Here is a 15,138-nt window from a genome sequence, read left to right as displayed (position 1 = left end):
AGTGACAGTAATACAGCTTTTATTTTAATCAGTTTAAAGTGAATATACAAGGCACTATCACATATAAAGGATGCTATGAATGTAGTCCCTTGATTCTACATTCCATAAAATAGGTAAGAACACTGAAAACTTAAATGGTATCTTAGAATCAAAGAGTTGGAAGAGATTTTACCCTTAATCTAATACCTACATTTTAGAAATGAAGGACTAGTCCTCAGACTGACTTAATGCCTCACAATTAATAGCAATAAATAATTTACATATTCACTTCTTAATGACAAACAGAACAAAACTTTGTTTTAAACATTTCAAATAACATTAAAAAGGCTTGGAAACTAGCAAAATAATGAAAACTTCCTAATAAATACTGCGATATTTAAAAATATATCATGATCCATTTACTTGTCATCTTCAAAATTAGGCAATTTTGAAATATCCTTATATAAAAATCAAACTATATTTTAATGCAATCTAAAATTAGGAGGAAAAATATGTAACACATACACAAAATTTTTCAGAAAAAGAACAAGAATGTTTGATTAAAACTGCGGACCTCAATATCTGGATTTTCTAAAGCTACTTTTTCTCCTAAAGTTTTAAAGCTCCTTTAGGGCAGGCTTTTCTGCAAATGTGCATGCACCATCAGCATTTAGCACAGCATAAGGCACAGTAGGTTGTGTTGGTGCTTGATAAATATGTGATTTAAAAAAAGACAATCCAGGGGCACCTGGGTGGCTCAGCAGGTGAGCGGCTGCCTTCGGCTCAGGCCATGACCCCAGGGTCCTGGGATGGAGTCCCACATCAGGCTCCCTGCAGGGAGCCTGCTTCTCCCTCTGCCTGTGTCTCTGCCATTCTCTCTGTGTCTCTCATGAATAAATAAAGTCTTTAAAAGAAAAAAAAAGACAATTCATTTTGAGGTTTTCTTAGGAAAATCAGCTATAATGAAAATGAAGTAGGAAAACTATTTCAAGAATCCAAGAATGAATTGTTCTCAAAGTGTAGTCACCAGACTGGCAGCATCAGTATCCCCAGTGAACTTGTTAGAAATGAAAATTCTGAGCCCTTCTGAGACCTTCAGACTCAGAAACATGGGTGAGAAATGGGCATGGTGAGAAAATGCATTTTTTCAAACCTTCCATGTGATTCTGCTGCACACTAAGGTTTTGAGAATTGCTATGGTTTCTTCTTTAAAAAAAAAAAAGTTTATTCATTTGACAGAGCATGCACACAAGCAAGGGGAATGGCAGAGGGAGAAGCAGGGAACCAGCTGCAGGGCTCTAAGATCATGACCTGAGCCCAAGACAGATACCTAACTGCCTGAGCCGCCCAGGTGCCCAAAGAACTGCTATGTTAAAGAAATGGTTCTCACCAACTTTCTCTAGACCCTTCACACTTAATAATTATTAAGGACCCCAAAAAGCTTTTGTTTATAGGTTGTAACTATTCACATTTGCCATATTTAAAAGTAAAACCAGCACTTTAAAAATATTATAATATTCATTTCAAAACAAAAAAACTCTTCAAGTTAACATGATAACTTTTTAAGTGAAAATAACAGTATTTTCCAAAACAACAAAATTTAGTGAGAAGAGCGGCATTGTTTTACATTTCTATCAATCTCTTTAATGACTTAGTAGAAGAGAGCAAAGCACCTCAGAACTTGTGCATTCAATCTTTTCCCACAGGTTGTTCTGTTGGTGGTATATGAAGAAAACCCAGCTCATACAACTCCCAGATATGGAGTGGGAAAGGAGAGGTGTATTTTCATAGCCTTTGCCAGTAGTAGTGGATTTTCCTCTCTGATCCTACACCAAAGTAAATGGTAGTTGCTTAAAAATTAGTTGCAGTGTGGAATATGAAGCCACATTAATGAACTTTTTGTGCTTTTCCACTGAAATCCATTGGTCCTTTTTGCGCTTTGAATGGCTTTCTTCCCCATGCAAGATTCTGTAACGTCTGTAACAATGATCCCATAACAATGTCTGGAAAATAATAGCTTATTGAGTTAAGGCAGATCTGCCAAATGGTGCCCTATTTCCTTCATTTTCTTATATAATACCAGCAAATTTGATTTTTGGACAATGTCACAGATCTAAACAGAAAAGTCTTATACTGTGAAGCTGTTAAGCTCACAGTGACAAAAACAAGTTTTCCCAAGTTCTTATTTTCACCTGAAAGCTCAAATTTTATCACTGGCAACGAATACTATTCTTTTTTCCTTCAAGAGATACAGGGTTCCTGGGTGGCTCAGTGGGTTAAGTGTCTGCCTTTGGCTCAGGTCATGATCCCAGGGTCCTGGGATGGAGCCCCATGTAGGGCTCTCTGCTCAGCTGCTTCTCCCTCTCCCTCTGCTACTCAGTTTGTGCCCTCTGTCAAGTAAATAAATAAAATCTTAGAGAAAGACAATTGCTTTGTTCACTGTCAAGAAACATCTGCCAAATGACCAAGTCTGAGTAATAATACTGTCATCTGTCCTTTCAAGTTATGACAACAGTGATCCACAGAACAGAAGGGCTAGTCTAGGCTGCAGCTCTAACAATCACATGGCACTTTTCCTCAAGTCACCAACAGTCAGGTACATTTCATCACGCAGAACATTAAAAAGATGTGGGGTCAAAGGGCCAAGATATAATCAAATTATTAACTTTTACTGCTTCATCATGAACATTTTTAAGTGAAACTAGCTTTTATCTTACCACTGCAATATGGGATGGTGAATGGTGAAGACTACAATGACTCATGCTAAGGTGTGCCAGTTTTACCCATCAATGCTTTTACACCATCAGTACAAATGTCAACACAGTAAAAAAAGGCAAATAACACCTTAGTATTGTTATAAGAAATAGTTTTGATTTTAGAGACCCCTAGGGGCTTTGAAAACTGTTTACAAGAAATCCTAAGAGGGGTGCCTGGGTGGTTCAAATAGTTAAGCATCTGCCTTTGGCTCAGGTCATGATCTCTGGGTCCTGGGACTGAGCCCTAAGTCAGGCTCCCTGCTCAGCGTGGTCTTCCTCTCCCTCTGCCTCCCTCTGCTGCTTGCTTGCTTGCTTGCTTGCTTTCTTCTTTCTTTCCCTCTCTCTCTCTCTCTCTTTCTCTCTCATGAATAAATAAAATCTTTAAAAGAGAGAAAGAGATCCTAAGAAAAAACCTAGAGTTTCCCTACTTCACAAATTATTTGCTTACATGCTATTATTCTCCCTACTAGACTATGCGATTCTTTACCACTGTAATATCTCAGTGTCTAAAACAGAGGAAGACTCAAAGATTTATTTTTGTTAAGGGAGCAGATTCAGGGATGTCATTCACACATAGAGCATGAAGCAAAGAGTAAAGCTTTATGTCAATTCAAAGAATCCCTGAGCCCTCCCTCCCTGAGACGTTCATGACTCTAACAGTGCTTACATTCAAGGAGTACAGTAATTTAAAAACCACTGATTTGATAGAAATCACATGGGCACTCATAAAAAAGTGAACAGAGGGATAAGGAAGTGCTTTTAAGCAGAGAGCAAGGGCTCCAGAGTGATTGGTAATGCAGCCTAGAGGTTCTGAGAAAACTGTCCAGGTGTGCCGACTGATACCAACTGTGGTTACTCATAGTTCCATTATGTTTTCTGGTTCAGTGAGAAGAGAGGGAAAGATTTATGAGAACTATCCTCAGGGGGAAATGGACAGTCAGGATCCAGGGAGGTTTTTAGTTATGGCCTCTGACATATAGACTTTTGTGGGGGTAACTACACTTGTTAGCTGCCCTACATTTGTTCTGGTGACCTACTGTTCCTTGCCCTGTAATGATTAGCTGTGCACTGTGACAACGGAAGAGTCAATAAATAAATACTACATAAAATGGATAAATTAAAAAAAGGAGAGAACTCCATCTATTTTTTAAAGTTAGAATGATGATTACCAGAAAAATCCAAAATAAAAATTTAATAATGCTTCCTCTGGATGAGGGAAAATCCAAAATGGAACAGAGAGGCATAATTTTTTATTTGTCTATGCTATTTGAACTGTTTTCTTTTATTTATTTATTTATTTATTTATTTATTTATTTATTTATTTATTTATTTATGAGAGCGAAGAGCAAGTGAGTGTGCACAAGCACGAGCAAAGAGAAGGGGCAGAGGGAGAAGCAGACTCCCTGCTGAGGAAGCCCAATATGGGGCTGATCCCAGGACTCTGGGATCATGACCTGAGCCGAAGGAGATGTCTAACTGACTGAGCCACCCATGCTTTTCAACCACAGACATAAACTACTTTTATGATATAAAACAATAAGTAATAATTTCATAGACAAAATTTAAAAGCAGACTGTATAATTCATTGTAGCTTCAGGAAGAAAAGGAGGATGTGGGAAAAGGCTGATTCTACTCTGAAGCCTACCTTAATGGGGGCAGAAAAAAAATTCCAAGGAAAACAATGGTTGACGGTAGCCTCCAAGAGTGGCTGTACCAGGAAGTTTGGCCTTATAGAGGAAAAGATCCAAGCTGTGAGGCTGTTTGCTCCTCCTCACAGCGGGACAGCAGAGATGTAGTGTCTGCGGGGGCGGGAGGGGGATCAGTCCTGGTGACTTCCATGGGACTCCCCCTGGTTAACAGAGTGATGTCCACAGAAGAATATGGGCCAGGCTTGGAAAAGAAGAATACTGGCCAGAGTAACCACCTCATTCTACAGGGGGATGGAATTACCTCACAGAACTGGGGTGATGATAAGATGATCACATAACTCTGCAAGGGAGGATTACTCTTAGGGAATCAGATTTTTCAATCATAAAACCTGAGGAAGGACCACAAAGTTCCTTCAGATAGGAATGGTCTCGAGTAAGTTAAACCGTATCTACACCTGGAAAAACCCCTTCAACTTCAACTGTTCTATTTAAAGTAAGAGTAATTTCATGACTCATCTCTTAAGTACTCATCTCAAATAAGCTACTCTCCAAAACTGATCTCTTCTTACCGATTCTGGAAGGACTTTCCAGCAATATTGTCTCTGTAGGAATCAAACAAAACATGGTATTGATCCCGGCTCCATTCCAGAACCACCTAGGGAAAAAAAAAAAAAAAAGAAAGAAAGAAAAATGTTTTCCTTGCATCAAATACTAAGAGCATATAACTTTCATTTCATTTCAATGTCATTAAGAATCACTAAAGGAACAGGTAACTCAATCAGAATTCATCCATTCGCCCAGTACCTACCACATGTAAACCATACAGCGTGCTCAATCCAGATTAAAAAACTACAACCGAAGAACAGTTATACAGACAGACAGAAGCTGTAGTAACTGGCCTGGGGGCACAGGGGAGAATGGAAGAGATGTCAAAGGATGCTACATGAGAACGGGATCTTAGGGTGAGCTCACAGGGCGGGGAGAAAGGGCCGGTGCCACAGGACCACACTCAGAGCCAAAGAGCAGCCGGGCTGGGTGGACTCCAGGTCCAGGATGGCTGGCTCTGGCCAGGGCACAGCTAGTAAGCGGGCAGCATGGCCTGGATGGGAAGCTGGGCTCAACTGCAGGTGCCACCTGCCTTGGGAGGCAGAGGCACCCAAGGAGCTGTAGGCAGCCATGTGATCCACCCAACACTTGGAGGCTCTCCTCACAACACAGGGCAACAAAGCTGTCCCGGGAAGAAGGACACGAGACAAGGTGATGGCCTGTCTCCGACGTTTGAGCCAATGACCTTGCTATGTCAGGAGACAGTAGAAAGCTTCAGAGAGGAGCTCCCTCACGTCTGCACCTCAAATCTACAAGCACCCACATATGTGCCCATATTCTTCTTCACGCCCTTTACCACAAAGGAAGGGACTCTCCTCCTTGCTAACTCTGTATCCATCTGCTCTGGATCTCATCAATTTGTCTCAAGACCTTGTCTGCTCTCTTTTCCCCTCAATAGGATTACTTCCATCAGCACATTCCAGTAATCTCAATAATCAAAACCTTTCCTTCACCCTATATCCTCTGCCGGTTGGTCCCTCTACTCCAAATTCTCTTTTAAGGGCAAATACCTTTGGAGGAGCCTCCCCTCCACTATCTACCTTTCAGCCTCCCTAATATCATGTTGGCCCTTACCATGTCAGTGGTCTTGCCAAGGCCTCCATGTTGTGGAACTCAGTGACATTTTCCCCATCTCTATCTTATTTAACTGGTAGGAGTTACCCAGTTCCTCCTTAGTGAACCACTTCCCTAGTTTTTCTCCTAACACTACCGTGACTCCTTTTCAGTATCCTTTGCCAGGTCATCTTCTTCTATCTGACCTTAAATATGTCCTTTCATTCCACTACTCTTCCTGGAATGCCCCCCTCCCTGCCAGGGTTTCTGCCAGTTTCCTCTAGTGCAAACCCTAGGATGTGTGGCCCTGCTACACTTAGATGACCATGGGAGCCCAAATCATTCAGATTTCAATCCAGCCAGCAGAAAGGAGAGATAGGGAATGACATGCCCCTCCATTAAGGAAACTTCTTAAAAGGGGCACCTACCACTTCTGTTTTGCTGGCCTGAACGCAGTCGCATGATGACATGTGGCTACTGGGGAGGCCATCTGGACCCATGTGCCCAGCTGTAACTGCTCACTTCTTTACATGACATTCAAGTTTTCAATATCTGACCTCTGCACAATCTTACTTCAGTGGGATGCTTCACAAACACCACAAATTCAACTAATAATCCTCCCATCACGCAATGTACTGATTTAAAAACTGAGGGTCTAAAAAAAAAAAAAAAAACTGAGAGTCTAATGTGCCTTGTACTGGGTTTACCAAGAGAAAAGTAAATTCCCTGGCTTGAAAGAACTATAGCCAACGATGAATAGAGAAGTTTATTGCCAGCTGGAACTGCACTGGAGAAGGAGCACCTCTGTCTAGGAAGACTTCCCTGAAGAAGCAATGTCAGCCGTTGTAAAGGATAAACAGGAGTCTGTCAGCAGATGGGGTATGAAGGGTGTGTTGGAGGGACCTACTACCAGACTGGATGAGGAAGTGATTAAGGGGAAGAGAAACAAAGTGTGGCAAGGTTTCCAGAATTTCTAGTATGAGTGACTAAAGAGACAGTGGGGCCACTTAATGACAGAGGAGGGACAGGTGTAGCGAGGATGAGAGCTGGTGGGACCCCCATGTTTGCCATGGTAGATTTGAGGCTGTGTATGCATACAACTGGCCTTTCCATCTGGACTGGAAATTCCAAAAGGAAGGGGAATGAGCTCTATGGTAGTATCACACATAACACCAAACCCAAGGGCAGCCATATAGCTATAAAATGCCATCTTCTTTGCTAAATATGGAATATATATCTATTTTTAATAACATAATTATATTGATTTGGATCAATGTATCGAGATCAAACAGAAGCAACTCTCCATCAATATCCCTATGTTGCTGCTAAAGGACAACTAGTACATTATTTTTATAAAACAAACCACAAAAGATGAAGCTCAATATCATTGTTCTTGGCTCCTGGTGCTACCCAGAAGACGGAGATAATATCAGGAAGGGCACACTTCACAAATGGCTGAGAAATGCTGATGTGCTGTATGTTGACACGACGTGCCTTCCTTTATCTGATAAATTATCTCACCATCTCCAAACCACTTTGGTGTATTAAAAAGCACAGCAGCAGCAGCAGAGAGTCCTTATCAATCACATTTAGGAGTGTTCCTATCAGCCCAGAATTGTGCACACCTCAATCTCAGGGAATACAGTAGGAATACTGGGTTATGACTCAGGGGACATGGAGTTTTATGCCAGCTGTCACTTTTAGGAGACCTTAGTGTCAGATCGTTTTCTTACACTATCAAGGATGGTGTAGAAGAGAACAGAAATCTGAATGGACAATTAACAAATTATTTATTCTGGGGTAAACTATACAAATATAAATACCTTTCAAATAACAAAGAAGCAAAAATAGACCTAGGCTTGCAATCAGATCTTCTTTCCAGACATTAATAGCAATAAACAAAAGACCAGAGGACAAGGTCAGAGAAACACTAACTACTATAAAACCAAGTCCCTTTTCATCCATGAAGCCTTTCCGTATTCTTTGGTCCACCTTCAATGCTTCCTCCGTAGGGCTTTAACTTTGCTCTCTACTGCTTATTTGGAAATCAATGACTCACTACCCTCTAACATTTCTTGCCTTGCATCCCTTGGCTTTTTTTTTTTTTTTTTTTATTTATGATAGTCACAGAGAGAGAGAGAGAGAGAGAGGCAGAGACACAGGCAGAGGGAGGAGCAGGCTCCATGCACCGGGAGCCCAATGTGGGATTCGATCCCGGGTCTCCAGGATCGCGCCCTGGGCCAAAGGCAGGCGCCAAACCGCTGCGCCACCCAGGGATCCCCTCCCTTGGCTTTTTCATTGTTATTTACCTTCCCCCTCATGTAGCATCTGGCCAGACCAATTAAGTTATAAACTGCTTGAGGGTACAGAAATGCTTTCAATTCTATGTATCGTCAACTCATACCCAGCACAATTCATTATATAGCATCTTCTTGTCATAAATATTATCTGGTTATGGCAGAAGTAGCATAAGACCAGATTTGGGGATGCAAGGGTGGCTCAGGGGGTTAAGCTTCTGCCTTGGGCTCAGTTCATGACCCGGGACCCTGGGATGGAGCTCCACATCGGGCTCCCTGCTCAGCGTTGGTGGAGTCCGCCTTTCCCTCTCTCTCTACACCTGCCCCCGCTCCTACATGTGTACTCTCTCCCCCAAATACATAAAATCTTAGAAAAAAAAAGACTGGATTTGGGGACTTGGAACACCTCTGGGGGAGAACCTCCCAGTTCTTCTATTTAGTAGCTAACTGTGGGTACTCAGTTTCCTCAACTATGAGCTAAGTACCAAACGTATTTCATCAGTCTGTTGTGTTGCTTCAGCACGAGATGGATTCCCACTTGACATGCATAAATAAAAGGTCTGAGGAAGGTACCAGGCATGTTAGAAGTCACGGGTAAACGAAACATCTCTTCCTGAACCATCATTTGTATAATGGCAACACATTTAAAATATTATATTGGTAGTAATGCAAAATTTTTATGGAGAAAAACAGAAAACTGATGTGATTTTTACAGACATAATGTTGGCCTTCAAAAAATTTCCTTCTTGCTATTTTGTGCTATCCAACACCCCCCCAACACACACACACACACACACACACACACACACACACACACACACTTCCTTTCTACACAATTCTTATCAGAGTATTTACATTTTCTGCCATTAAAAGTAGTTTGTTGGTAAGACTTAAGATATAATGAAGTAAAATACTATTTATTAGAATACTACAGGAGCTCTGAAATAACACATAAACAATGTATTATTAATAAAGAATTTTTTAAATGATTTAAGGTAGTTTATTCTACGAGTTTAAAATATTTACCACTTTCAAGACTCCATTGTAATACTCATGGCATTCAGGGTATTCAAGGTCAATTACTGGTCACTGTGTACACATTGCAACCAAAGTCAGCCTTAACGTGTTGCTCGCAGAGAAGGGGCACATCACACACTGCCCAACACCATCCTGCCAGGTGCTCCTCTCCTACCCACTGCACCCCGGCAACAAGGTGCTAGCTGTGAGGTAGGCCCTTCAATGGGTCATTGCCCAAAGAGCAGCTCCAGGCCACACAGCTGTGTGTATGGGGCTGAGACGTGAATCAGCCCAACTCCCGAGCCAATGTTCCTGTTCAGCTTTGCCCAGGCTCTCTCAGCTTCAGCAGGAGGTCTCCTCTGATGCTTCCTTTACACACAACTAGCTTTGTAAAACATACACTTATAAATGTGGTCATTCAACCAATTCCAAAACTGGTATGCCTCTCATCCTCAATTCAACGCTGGCATGTTTATAAATGACCACAGTCCATAATAAATTTATGTTTCTCCCCCAGTATTTTTAGAATCCCTAATAGTCCTTTAGCTGGCTTGTGCATACAAATACTAAAATTTTTGGATGATCAACTTTTTAAAGTTATAAAACTGGTACATGCTTTGGTTGAAGATTTTTGTAATTCTCGAACAAGTTCAAATGCCTGCCTGTAAAAAAATAATAGTTACTGAGACACAAGCTCCATAATCCTATTAGAGGGATTTCCCAGTTAGGAAAAGAGAAAGGTAATTATCTAGAAGACAACTGGTATACAGTGCAATGATAATAAGATTTACAATCAGAAGACATGAGTTTCAATCTGACACTTATCAATAAATGATCTATGGTATTTGTCTATTCTTAATTTCTTCTCTTGTGGAATTAAGGTATGAACACCACCTGTTTCACATGATTGTTCTCATGAGTAAATGAGATGTGCATATCACACAGGGCTGTATAATACTTCCACTAAAAGTGTTCATGTGTTCATGCTGCAATACAATCTACCTGTTTAAATATTTGTCTAAACTTCTGTGAGTAACTCAAAGTCAAGAACCTGTTCTCTTTCTAAATTTTATTCCCAGAACCTTGCATAGTGCCTTGCACAAAAACCAATAAACATTCTAAGGCTGAATAAAAATGGCTACTAGTTTTATAAGGCAAACATCTTGGAACAGCTTACATGACATAGTTTCCCTCCAGGACTTTCTGCTTTCAGATTAATTCCAGGATACTCGAGGTAAAAGCTACAGGCTAGAGTTAATGAAGAGACAATGGCAGGCTAGACACACAAGGGTCTAAAACTCTTTGTAAAAGCAAATGTCTCTTTCTCAATTTTTCAAGGATAGAAGTGTGTGACATGCGGAATGCCTGGGTGGCTCAGTCAGTTTAGTGACCAACTCATGATCTCAGGGCTGTGAGTTCAAGCCCCCACGGTGGGCTCCATGCTAGGTGTAGAGCCTACTTAAAAACAAACAAAAATTAGATTAAAAAAAAAAGAATGTGGTGTGCTTAGTGCTTACCTTATAAAACTTAAAATATTGGGGCTCTCCAGCCTCAAGCATTAAGAACCCAAAGTAACAATGACAGAGCTTTTCACACACCAATAATGATATTCGAAGTTTATAATATTCCAAAAAAAGTTTATAATATTCCTAGATTATAACATGTTCCTCAGTCTCTGAAAACAAAATTTTTCATTAAGAGGCACTACAAGCGACCAAGATGTCTTAAAGATATTCTTTTCTAAAAAAAAATAAAAAAAATAAAAAAAAAGATATTCTTTTCTACTAACTCTCTTCCTTAATACCAATCAGGAAGTCAATCTGCTCATCACCATCTGGGCTGCTATGACAAACTACCATAGACGGGGTAGCTTATCAACATCAGAAATGTATTTCTCACAACTCTGGAGACTGGGAAGACTAAGATCAAGGCACGGAGACTGGGTGTCTGCTGAAAGCCCGCCTCCTGATTCAGACTGCCTTCTCCTTGTGTCACCTTATACAGCAGGAGGGGTTAATAATCTCTCTGAAGTCTCTACATAAGGTCATTAATGTCCATCCTCATGACTCAATCAGCTCCCAAAGGCCCCACGTGCTAATACTATCACACTGGAGATAAAATTTCAACAGATAAATTTTGAGAGGACATAGTCATTCAGTCTGTAGCATTTCCCAATGCAAAGTGACTAAAATAAGAAATTAACCCATTTCTTACTAAGAGCTGAATGGTTATTAAAACTGGATGATTTCCCCTATTTCACATAAAAGGAATGATCCAAATCCAAGATGCATGACCACTATTTACTCAAACATTAATTAAATTCAAAAACACTTTTCTAGACCATTTCTACCTTCCTTGAATCCTTCGCAAAATTAGATACACAACATACATTTGTTGAACATTTGAAGAAGCACAAAATGGAAATTAGGCCTCTGTCTTAAGGAGCTGACACCTCTGTTACTATTTACTTGCATGAAATGATTAAGGAATATTTACTGTTCAGCTTTTAAATGAGTACAGAGGGGCAGCCCCGGTGGCGCAGTGGTTTAGTGCCGCCTGTAGCCCACGGTGTGATCCTGGAGACCCGGGATCGAGTCCCACGTCGGGCTCCCTGCATGGAGCCTGCTTCTCCCTCTGCCTGTGTCTCTGCCTCTCTCTCTCTCGCTCTGTGTCTCTCATGAGTAAATAAAATAAAATAAAATCTTAAAAATAAATAAATAAGTAAGTAAGTACAGAGTGAAATAGGCAACTGACAGAAAAAAAATCAAGGACAGAGTTAATGATGACAGCTTAACAAAATCTCTCCCCTTGTACTAGGACAGAAAACAGATTTCGAAGGACATGAAGGAGCAGAGAGAGGTGGAGGACTGTTTGCCACAGGGATAGGAAATAATAATTAAGGAAATCATATCAAAAAGTGGAATTAAAAAACATTAAACCGGGACGCCTTGGTGGCTCAGTGGTTGAGCATCTGCCTTTGGCTCAGAGCGTGATCCTGGAGTCTCGGGATCGAGTCCCACATTGGGCTCCCTGCATGGAGGCTGCTTGTCCCTCTGCCTGTGTCTCTGCCTCTCTCTCTCTCTCTCTCTCTCTCATTAATAAAATAAATAAAATCTTAAAAAAAAGAAAAAAACATTAAAACTTTGACAGTTCATTGTAAAAAATTTTTATCTAAAGGGGAAAAAGAACCTCCTGCAACCACACTTATAAAAAGTAAAAGAAAAAAAAACCTACCAAAGATACTTTCAAAATGTATTCAAATGGACTTTCTGTGTGTAGTGGGTCTACTTGTTTTACTGGTCAGTTTATAGAATCACAGAATTGTATAGGATGGATTTTAAATCCAGTGCTCCACTCGGCAAGCCAATGTCTGAGTCTCTGCTATAATGTGCTGGCAAACAATTACTCCACTATGAGTGTAGACCTGCGCTGTCCAAAATGGTATGCACTATCCACATATGGGTATCTAAATGAAGACTAAATAAAACTTAATAAAAAGCTCAGTACCTTAGTCACATCAGCCACATCTCAAGTACTCATAGTGTTAGTGGCCACTGTACCGGATAGCTCAGGATCACAGAATACTTCCATCATTGCACAAAGCTCCACTGGGCAGTATGGTGACTATTCAATCCTTAAAAGTTAAGCAAGAGTCACACAAGAAGGCCCCAGTCTTGTGATATTAAGAAAGTCACTTAAACTTCTCTAAATGCCAAGTATAAAATTTAAGTAATATCTTATCCTACAAAGGATACAAAAAACAAGCAAGCAGATATATATCCATATATTCTGACAACTACAAAATACTACAGAAAACATAAGTTATTAAGACTAACTTTATTTAGGCCCTCAAGGGGCTCACAGCCTGCTGGGGAGATAAATATGAGACAAATAACTACAATATAGGATGTGAAAAATATAACCAAAATATGAATGAAAGTATAGTTGAACTTTGTAGATACTATTAAACCAGAAACTAAAACTAATAAATTATGTTTCATTTTTTACTTTATTTTGGCAAAATTTAATTTAAATAAAAAACTAGTGAAATGAGATAAAGTTTTACAAAATATCTGCTTGTGATATTGCACTTGCTTTCCATCAACAAACGAATGTTATCTCATTCTATCAGCTAGTTAAAAACATTGTTTAAATATATCAAGAAGAGATCTCTTTTTATGAGTCTGAAGTGCATAAAACTCATAAGTTGGTTGAAAAATATGTTATATATCTTTAAATAGCTGCCAAGTCATTTTAAAAAATTACCCCTTTCCTGAGAGGCAATTAGCATTATGTATGAAAGGACCAAACAAAATGTCTTTTGTTCTGGCTAACTCTAGTTCTAATATATACAAGCCATGGAAATCATCACAGATGTACCCAAAGGTCTGTACAAATATGATAATGGCCATTAGTACTTATAAAAATAAAACCTGAAAATAGTAGTTTAATAATTAAACAATAGGTGAACAGGAAAATATAGTCCCACAAACATTATGAAGTTATTTAAAAAAAAAAAAAAAACCTTATTTTCAGGGTGCCTGGGTGGCTCAGTCAGTTAAGTGTCTGTCTTCGGCTTAGGTCATAATCCCAGGGTCCTCGGATCGAGCCCCCTTCATCGGGCTCCCTGCTCAGTGGAGAGCCTGCTTGCCTCTCCCTCTCCCTCTGCTTCTCCCCTGCTAGTGCATGTATGCATAGTCTCGTTCTCACTATCAAATAAATAAATAAAATCTTTTTTAAAAATCTTATTTTCAAATAATTATTAAAAATTAGTAACTTAATTCAATAACTCAGTAAATGTTATATGGTACCATTCTAGACTCTGAGGACATAGCAAAGGCCAAAACTAAGTATCTTCCTTTGTGAAACATACAGACCCGTCAAAGGATCAAGTATTTGGTAAAATATTATGTGCAGAAAGCAAATAATCAAAACTTATCAGGCTGAAGCTTGATGTTGGCAAAATGGCGGAGTAAGCAACTCCAATGTCTCATCCCCTCGCTCACCCCAGAAACACTGAAAAACAAGCAGAAACTGCCAGAACAAGTAAAGAAGTATTATATGAAATGCCCTTGATATAAAATAGTCAGAATAGGCAAATCCATACAGACAGAAATTAGAGCCTACAAGGCCCCAAGGGGTAAATGGAGTTATTGCTTAAAAGTTACAGAGCTTCTGTTTAGGGTGATGGAAAGTTTTGGAAATAGTGGTAATGGTTGCATGATGAAAATGCAATTGATGTCACTGAATTGTATACTTAAAAAATTATTAAAATGGTAAAGTTTATGTTATTTGTGTTTTGTAACAATTATTCAAAAGAGGAGTGACTACAATACTCCTCTGAAAAGAGTAGTAAAGGAACTGTGAACAAACCTGACTACAGATCTGACAGCTTAAATGAGATAGACCAATTCCTTGAGATACACAATCTACCAAAGCTCAAACAAGAAACAAGTAGGCCGAATAGGCTAAGACCTATTAAAGAATGTGACTCAATAATTAATAAACTCCGAAACAGAAAGCACCTGGCCCTGATGGGTTCACTAGTGATTTCTACCAAACATTTAAGGAAGAAACTATACCAATTCTCTACAACTCCTTCCAGAAAACCAACTTCCTAATTCATTCTATGAAGAAAAGTATTATAAGCAATGTTTCTCATGAACATAGATATGAAAATCCTCAATAAAATGTTATCCACAACACTGTATCCAACAATGTATAGAAAGCATTATACACCACAACCAAGTGGGAGTTCCTTTTCCTACCCTTGAGCCATCT

At 39.7% G+C, this 15,138-nt stretch overlaps 1 protein-coding gene across 1 annotated transcript in view; it reads right to left on the bottom strand.

Annotated features, from left to right (window-relative positions):
• The window catches only part of GNPTAB (N-acetylglucosamine-1-phosphate transferase subunits alpha and beta), a 66,452-nt gene that overhangs the window by 39,460 nt on the left and 11,854 nt on the right, over positions 1 to 15,138 (bottom strand). Inside the window, exon 2 of the mRNA XM_055336239.1 lies at positions 4,954 to 5,039. Within this exon, the coding sequence (XP_055192214.1) occupies positions 4,954 to 5,039 (86 nt within the window). The remainder of the gene's footprint in view (positions 1 to 4,953; positions 5,040 to 15,138) is intronic.

The sequence above is a fragment of the Nyctereutes procyonoides genome, unplaced genomic scaffold (assembly GCF_905146905.1).
Source record: "Nyctereutes procyonoides isolate TBG_1078 unplaced genomic scaffold, NYPRO_anot_genome, whole genome shotgun sequence".
Taxonomy (NCBI): domain Eukaryota; kingdom Metazoa; phylum Chordata; class Mammalia; order Carnivora; family Canidae; genus Nyctereutes; species Nyctereutes procyonoides.
The sequence above is the reverse complement of the archived record's forward strand: the minus strand, read 5'-3'. Positions and strand labels throughout refer to the sequence as shown.